We start from the raw sequence: 8681 nt of genomic DNA, 5'->3' as shown, positions 1-8681 counted from the left end.
GCTACAAAGAGTGTATGAAGTTTTGCTGGTTAGTTACAGGTTTTGTTGCACGGACTATAATATGTTTTGTGGTAAACAGATATGAGTGGTAAACGTGGTTTATGTGATAAATGTGGTAACATAGGGCTGTTACGTTCTGAGCTTTGGAGTTATTTCTTCCTGTAGTTGCCAAATTGAATAACAGAGCGGTCATACACACACCGGAAGGTGAGGGGTTGCACCTCCCAGTAGTGCACAGGGTTGTTGAAGAGGCTAATAGCAGAGTACGTGGCCTTCTTGGCATTGTAGTTAAGAGGGCAGAAGTCATCTGTACCAACCATTGTTATCTTGTTGCTATGAAGGTAGATGACCTGGAACGCATATAGCTTGGATTAGTAGGTCATGATCATACATGGTAATGATAAAACCATTCATAGTAGCCATAGTGCTAAAAGCTGTATGAAAGTAAGCCAGCTGGAAGAGCTGAGGAGAGGAAAACAAAAAAAATCCTAGCCATGAAGAAAGGCAGAAGAATAAACTTTTCGGGATCCAAATACCAGTCGGTGCCCATCTCTCCTTGGCACTCTAATGTGGTTACAATGGACCTTGGTTGAAATTGCTTATTCACAAACAAAACAACCTATTTTTTAAAAAAGAGAAAACCACTCCCAAGAAAACAACACACAATCCATTGACATAAGGGACTAATCTTATTGTGTAAACAAAGTATGCTGGTTTCTCCTTTCACGTTGACAGTATAATTTTTACCACACATATGACCCCGGTGGGTCAGCTCACCTTGATATTTTTGTGGTCCGAAAGACCTGGAGGAACCTTAGTTAAAAAATTATCGTCCAGATGGAGCTCATGGAGGAAAGGAACCATGGCAAGGGTGTCATTCTCCACAACGCTGATCTCATTATGACTGAGACCAAATCTGCACGGAACAAATCAATGCAAAAGTTACACAAAGTATAGAAACTTGGGAACATGAGTCTATGAGAGTGTTACACAGTGCAAAAGAGGAAGGAATATAAAACTCAGGAATTTAGGAAAATTACCAAATCCGAGAGAAATTGTGTTTTCCATGCATTAAATAAGTACTCCTTACATTATGAATGTAAGGAACAAATTTTTGAAGATTTAGCAAATTAGGGGATATTTTCCATACTGCCTAGCCATAAAAGAGTGGATTAGAGCAGCACACAAAACAATTAATCATTTGTAACTAGAGCGGTATAAATAAAACAGCATGTATCTGGTGTCTGTGAATGTCGGCTATCATCAATTTTCATACGAGTTTACTATCTAAACTGAAGGGAGCATTAAACCAAACTAAATATGGAGGAGGGGTGCTGCTCATAACAAAATTGGTGCACAAAGTCAATTCTGGAAAGAGGTCTCACTTGGTCAGGTTTACAAGGCCTTTGAGGCTGTCTGCATGCACTTTGCTGATCTTGTTCCCGTCTAGATGTAGCTCGGAGAGTGAACTTGGAAGGCCTGTGCATCAGCAGAGACGTTAGAGGACAGTACTGCTGCCTTTACCATGGACATGTGTTGCTTGGATAGTGTACTCTGTGGATGTGATGGGATGTTAAAACAAACTGTGAGGAAAGTTACAGTTCATTGCACGGTCCGCAGTTCCATGACTGGTAGTATGTCGCAACTGTCTAACTCATCTTAATGTTTTTTATGACGTAGGGAGTTTAGGAGTGGCCTAAGCAAGCATTAATTTGATACACTCTTTCTATTTTTCTCTTGGAGAAAAGCATCTGATAAATGAATACATGTACATGTAAATATAAGCAGAGGTAAGTCAAGCTCTTTTTTACACCTTATTGGACCATTTGTTTCCATCTTAAACTTGTTTGGCTTGATCAACAACATGCGGTCTTTCATGGCATACATACATGTCTTTGTGGGGGACACCAAAGAAAATAGTACAGTGCTTCTTTTTATGCCACCGACTCTTTTGGCAGTCAGGTGAAAACCTATGAAGCCCTTCTCAGAATAGTGTATTTAAATGCAAAAAATAAAATGCATAGGATTACAAAGAAAACTAATTATACTGAACTACAATTAACAAAATATTTTAAAGAAACAAACTTGTGACATAGTAATATATATATATATATATATATATATATATATATATATATATATATATATATATAAAATGCTAAATTTCAGTAAGAGGTTAGTGAAAATAAAGATGTACATTTTTTCTCATCAAAGTTCATAGACCCCCTGGGGGTTAAGAACACTTTACTCTGTGACTTCCTGTTGCTGGGAAAAGGTAAATTATTTTAACTAATCACCTGCAAGGCTTATTGTTTTCTTCCACACTTCAGACTCAGAGCTCATAGGTTTGAATCCCCCCTTACTATAGTGGCCTTGAGCAAGGTGTTCACCCTCAATTGCTTTATCAAAAGTTACTCAGCTGTATAAATAGGTAAATAATTGCAGGTAACTTAACACTGTAAGTCATTTTGGAGAAAAGTGTTGACTAAATGAACAAATGTACATGTTTATCCTTAGCTGAGTCCATTGTGTGAAAGGTATAGTCTTTGATTGTATCTTCAGTGCAGTCAAGCCTTGAGATTCCAGTTCCAAATTAGGTACCATGTTCTGGGTTAGGATGGAATAAAAACAACCTTTGGGGATCTCTGTCAGGTTGGTGTCTGCGATGCGGATGTAGGACACTTTCTTCAGCTCTGCAAATGTACCGCTGTCAATCCCTGAGCTGGTCAGTGGGTTGCTGCCAAGCTCTAAGTAAAAGAAAGGGAGTAAAGGCAGAAGGACAGCATGGTAAATGAATGGGTTTTGACACGGTTTTCACTGTCTTCATACTTTCTGCATTGTTGTCAGTTCTCCAGTGTGTTTTGTTACTTTATTTTCCCATTCTGCTCTTCTGGATACAGTGAACTGGCTCACAAATATTAAAATCGTAGTGGTCGTTACACCTGTTCTTATACGAAAATTTTAACACTACATCTCAACCAAACACTTAAAAATTGGCTGTAGGAATAATAAAGTGAAAAGGTTAGATTGTTTATTTAGCTGTTTTTGTATCTGAAGCTTGACAGCCAACATAATAATTCGATCTAAAGTTGCAAAACAACTACAGAAAACTGGACAAAACTGGGGACATGGGGTGAAGGCCCATATTAATTTCAAATTAATATTCTGAGGGTCTTATATATGGGTCTGTTTCACGTGGAATCAGTTGTGGGCTGAGTAAACTGGCAGAGTTTCCAATAAATATGATAAAGCCTTTGTGGAATCTGTTTGATGTTGCAGAAAGGTAGAGATATCCGTGTGACATCTGTCCGTACCCATGACGATGACCTCTGTCATGCCCTGGAAGGAGCTCTTCTTGATCTTCGTGATTTTATTCTCATGGATGCGCAGCTCCTGCAGACTCTTGGGTATGTTTACCGGCATCTCCTTCAGCAGGTTTTTGGACAGGTAAAGTCTCTCCAGCTGGCCAAGGGGCACGAAGGCTTTGGGGTGGATGGTGGTGATCAGGTTGTTCACAAGAATCAGGAGCTTCAGAAGTAAATATAAAAGAAGGAAACAGATTCAGTCTGTTGCAATATCTGATGGAGATTGGTGGATTTTGAGGATTCACGATACTGGCAAATTCTTCATGATAAAGAAGATGCAACCAAGTTATAAGTTTCCAAACTATTTGAGATCAAATTAACCATATAAACAAAACCCTCCTTGAGCATCTGGACCGTTATAAGATGCATACCAGTTAAGGTCTGTATAATGACCTTACGACAAAAATATGTTGTTCAACTAAAAAAACTAACAAACTAAAAAAAACACTTTGAATTTACACATAAACTTTTACCTATGAAGTAGTATATAAATGGAGTCTGAGAGAGAAAAAAGTTACAGGATGTTTTATCCTATTGTTTTGGTGTGAAAGATAATGAAATGCACAATCACAGTAGTGAGAAAGTAACTTCCCCTTCATAGACAAAAAATTGTTCCAGAACCTTTAGCTGCAACAACTGCAACTAAATCCTCCATGTAGCTGTTAATGGGCAAAAAGTTCACAATCTGTGAAAATTGGAAAGGGGCAAATACAACTTCAGACACACATACACAAACGAAAGAGAAATAAACTGAGGCTTACATGTAGTCTCTTGAGGTTTTTGAAGTCATTTTCTTTTATTTCTGTGATTTTATTGTTTTGCAGGTCAAGCCAAGTTGTGTCTGCTGAGATTTCAGCTGGGACAATTTCCAAGCCTAGAGGTTAGAAACAGGGACACCATCAAAGTTCCATAACACATTGGATACATACAAATGTTCTGATTTTATAAAACCTCAGACATAGTACATATACATAGTTTCCCGCATACATGATATGTTCATAACTAATAAACAGATTCTTATTTTCTCCATACTTAGCTACCAGTCATGAGTAACAAGGATGTACAATTCTCACAAAGCTGTTTAAAAAGTGTAGCGGGATTAATTAACTTGAATATCTAACCAAAATCTAAAAATAATATTCATATTAACAGGAAAACAAGCAAACTTGTTCAAGATGGTCCAGTCGAACCATTCTTGTCTGTTAAGAAAAGTTGATGTCACTTTCTTTGGTGCATATGACATTTAGTGCCCCATCATTTTTAAAATCTGGCAACAAGACATGACACAGATAGTAATAATGAATGTATGAAAGTGCTGGGGCTTTTGAAAGTTATACATTCCAGCTGTAAAAAAAAACATAGTTGGAACCTAGAGCAGAATGCCTGACCACAATTACTTTAATGATGAAGCAACTGCCTGGTAATATAATGCAGCTGTGATGAAGGCTGCTAAGCACAAAGCGAACCCAGTGAAAGGGGCTTAATTTAAATAATTGCTTATTTCAGAAAAAAATGTCTTTCAATCAGATGATCAGATAGAAAGATAGAAAATTTTATTATACACAATGATATGCTTTCGTCTTTCATATTTTAAGAAAATTTGAGTTATTTACTAATCCTTTGGATTTTCACAGTAGGAGTAATTTTTGTTGGAAATTTAACTGAGACTTTTCAAAATCCATATACTTAACCTTAAACAGCTAAAGTGTGTTTAATTTTTTTCCTTGTCTCAGAAAATCACCTAAACCTCAACTTGTTTTTAAAGCAATTTCCTGTGTCTTCCCAGCCTTCCAATCAAACATGAAGTGATCTGTGCTACATGTCGCTCTGCTGTTGTTTTCAGTATGTAACATGTAAACAGTTTAGATATACATGTGATGGGAAATTACTGTTCATCTGTAAACAGTTTAGACATGAATGAGACAAGGCATTCGCTTGCATTTGTCTTTATTTACAAAAGCAAAGTAAGCAGACCTTAAGTCACCCATCAGATATGTCAGCTTAAAGAACCTTCACTATTTAGTCTCATCTCTTTTGTTCCTTTGTTCAGACCAGATGAAGCCATCTCCATAGCTATGAATGGGGAATATGCGAGACTGATCTGGAAAACATACTGTAAATTAACATTAATTAATTTCCCTTCATATACAGTAATCCAAACATCCGGGGTAAGTATGGAGTATAACATGGTCAGGAGTGCCATGAACACATTATTGCAATTGTGTGGTTTTGCAAAACTGTGGTGGTCTCACTGGTATGAGAATTATGCTTTGGGATGCACCACAAAAAGACTCAAATATGCAAATTAGAGTAAGCACTCAATGCATATAATTGATGGGGGCTGAAGATCTGTTTGTGAGTCATAATTCTACATTATTTGTAAATTACTTGTAAAATGTGCAAGGACAGCAGTAATTAATTCCAGCGCTCAACCCAGTCATGTCAAAATCATGGATGACTTGCAATTTTCTCACCTTGTTTAGGAGTTTTTTCCATTTATTTACGTTTTTTTTACTTACAGTACTAGAGGTTGCCTTTTCTTAGCAGCAATGTACAATAATACATTGGCATTGATTTGAACAGGATTGCTGGAATTCTAGGAATTCTGGAACTTTGGCTCAGTGCGGTCTGTAGCTGAAGTTAGTCATCAGTCTATAAAGACTAAGAAACTCGGCCAAGCTTGTTTGTATTACTGGAAGTTCCTAAGTTGATCATTTGTAAGTCAAGGCTTTGCTCTGGTGGGGAAACCAAAAGGTCAGATCTCAAAGAAATGAACAAAGAACTTGCAACTTGCCTTCAAGTAATTTAACAGATAACTTTAGAAATTCTTAAACATCAGTACACTGCTTTCTTGAACACCTTGTTTACGATTGTTTAGTTTGTAGTTTGTACTTAGTGGTCAGGCTGCCATACCTAAGTCGGAGCACTGTGTCACCGTGCCATGGCACTGGCATCTGAAGGGGCAGGTGGGTTCCTCTGCAAGGTGGTGAAAGATGGGTACAGTATTTGAAATACTATCTGTTACCCCAGAGCCTGCTTCATCTTCCATCATGAAATCCAGGAAGTCCATGTTGTGGAAGGGCAAGGCAGCACAATGACTGAGCAGAAGCATAAGGAGAAAGGATGACATCTTGGCACTGCCTGGATGACAGAATCTGCAAGACAGACATGGAGACAAAGTTCAGCTTCACCATTTTTTCAAGTAATGAATAGCAGCCCCTCCTCTAATGGTGACTATTTCTATGGCAAAATGCTCCTGTCAAAGCACACAAAGTATGACCACGCAAAACTTTTAAAAATAATTGTAAAGCTATTTTCCTAAATGTTTGATGAGAATAAATTAATTTCTCCTGTATGCAAAACGCATAATGGATAGAACGATCCTCCAAATTGATTACGATAAAGCTACTGGGTTTGGAACCCAAATTATGACACATGCATGTGTCCCCTATCACTTTCCCTATGCTTGAATACACACTTAATAGGGAAATACCACTGTACCCCAATAAACACACACTGTTACTGCATTTTTACATTAAACAGACACAAATTCAAAGTTCAACCTCACAAACCTTGAAGTGGAGTAATTTGCACTACATGGGACCTTTATAGACTGAAAGCTGTGAGGTCTCAATTTGAACAGTCAAGCCAGATCTAGACCATAATACACTTTTGTTCTTCTGCACTCATTAATTTTTAACAAGCAAATACAGCATTTTAAGCAAATATTAGAACCTCAAGCACATCAAGTTTATCACACTTATTTACCATTAATGCCAAAAACCTGTTGCTGATCATTTAGATCTTGAGTAACTATATTTTTAATTTAGTATCTTACACACTCATTGGCATCAGGATGGGTGCAAATGTAAGAAACACTATTCAGCCAAAGATTCTTCCCCAGAACCTCCCAAAACCCAAGTGATGCAATGAAGAAGTACCTGTAGGAGAACACAAGTCGATTTTTGAGCTGGAGGTTTTTTCCAGGTCCAAAGATACCAAAAAAACGTTCCACAATGGTGGAAGAGAAGAGAAGAGAAGAGCTGGACTGTGAAATGGAGAGAGAAGCAGAAAGAGAGTTGGGAAGAAGAGAGGAGGGGGGGAGAAGATGGGGAGGGTCCTATGATTAAGTGAATGAGTCAGCAGAAAACTTCCCTATACAAAGTTATAATATTTATTAATCACTGTATTTTTCTTCTCTATAAATCCATTCTAATTTTAACAATCATTAAAAAAAAAAAAACTTTCATTGTGGGATAGCAAAAGAGGAAAGGATCACTTTCAGTAAGACTCCAGTAATCATTTGAGCGATTGAGGGTTTTACTGTAGTTAAACATGATCATTTTTTTGTCTCATAGAGTTCATGCAGGATTTGTCTTGAATCAATCCTATGATGAAGATATGTGTGTGTGACAAGGTCTCTCGCAATTTTTGTACTCTATGGATTTTGGTTCTCGCCTCACTCCAAATAAGATATAATATGCTGACATGTTAATCATCATAATGAATTATAAATAATATACAGTACCAGAAAATGACACTCATGAGTTATATGAACAATCTGCACGTAAAAATCCAAGATATTAAGATGGTTATTTTGTATATTGTGTTATGGTTTGAGAGGGGCGCAGTGGGTTTGACCGGGTCCTGCTTTCCGGTGGGTCTGGGGTTCAAGTCCCACTTGGGGTGCCTTGTGACAGACTGATGTCCCATCCTGGGTGTGTCCTCTCCCCCTCCAGCCTTGCATCCTGTGTTGCCGGGTTAGGCTCCGGTTTGCCGCAACCCTGCTTGGGACAAGCAGTATCAGACTCTCTCTCTCTCTGTGTGTGTGTGTGTGTGTGTGTGTGTGTGTGTGTGGTCTTGGGATGATATGTACCATTAGGAACATCTCTAGAGCTGGAATGAAATACAATGAAGCACACATAGATGTCAAAAAAGCCAAAGACCCAAAATCAAGAGATGTCACTGAGTAAACAGGAATCAAACCAGAAAAACAAAAACATCTGAATCACAAAATCCACTCATAACTTATGGACGTTCATGTGACACTGTGGCAAAATCAGTCAATTTCTCCATGTGGATAATAAAATACAATTATTAATCAGATGGTTTTCTTACAGTGAGTATTATATAGTATTTAGCTGACACCTTTTTCATCCAAGATGACTTAAACTACTAGATACACTACCAACAATCAGTCACTCAACTACACACGAGCAATGTAACACACTCTAGGCTACACTATAGGTGACTTAGAGTCACCTGAAGCACCTGCCCCTGGGTGGTAGGAGGAGGCTCATGCAAACACGGACACCA

General features: G+C 37.9%; 1 protein-coding gene across 1 annotated transcript; it reads right to left on the bottom strand.

The window, feature by feature from the left end:
* On the bottom strand, nucleotides 1-7883 carry LOC108937801 (decorin-like). Its single transcript, XM_018757960.2, has 8 exons — nucleotides 7307-7883; nucleotides 6279-6520; nucleotides 4127-4239; nucleotides 3315-3528; nucleotides 2634-2747; nucleotides 1386-1479; nucleotides 778-916; nucleotides 1-350 (listed from the first exon to the last, which is right to left on the bottom strand). Exons 2-8 carry the CDS (start codon nucleotides 6493-6495, stop codon nucleotides 150-152), a joined length of 1092 nt encoding a protein of 363 aa, XP_018613476.1. The 5' UTR covers nucleotides 6496-6520; nucleotides 7307-7883; the 3' UTR covers nucleotides 1-149.
* Between the last annotated feature and the right edge of the window lie 798 nt (nucleotides 7884-8681).

This window comes from Scleropages formosus, chromosome 5 (genome assembly GCF_900964775.1).
Source record: "Scleropages formosus chromosome 5, fSclFor1.1, whole genome shotgun sequence".
Taxonomy (NCBI): Eukaryota; Metazoa; Chordata; class Actinopteri; order Osteoglossiformes; family Osteoglossidae; genus Scleropages; species Scleropages formosus.
This window is presented reverse-complemented; position numbering and strand designations above follow the sequence as displayed.

Coding starts and splice junctions, on each gene's coding strand:
- LOC108937801 (XM_018757960.2), bottom strand. CDS start 6,495: ATGTCATCCTTTCTCCTTATGCTTCTGCTCAGTCATTGTGCTGCCTTG. Junction 1,480..2,633: donor CCTGACAGAGATCCCCAAAG/GTTGTTTTTATT, acceptor GCTGATGCACAG/GCCTTCCAAGTTCACTCTCC. Junction 917..1,385: donor GGCCTTGTAAACCTGACCAA/GTGAGACCTCTT, acceptor TGTTCCGTGCAG/ATTTGGTCTCAGTCATAATG.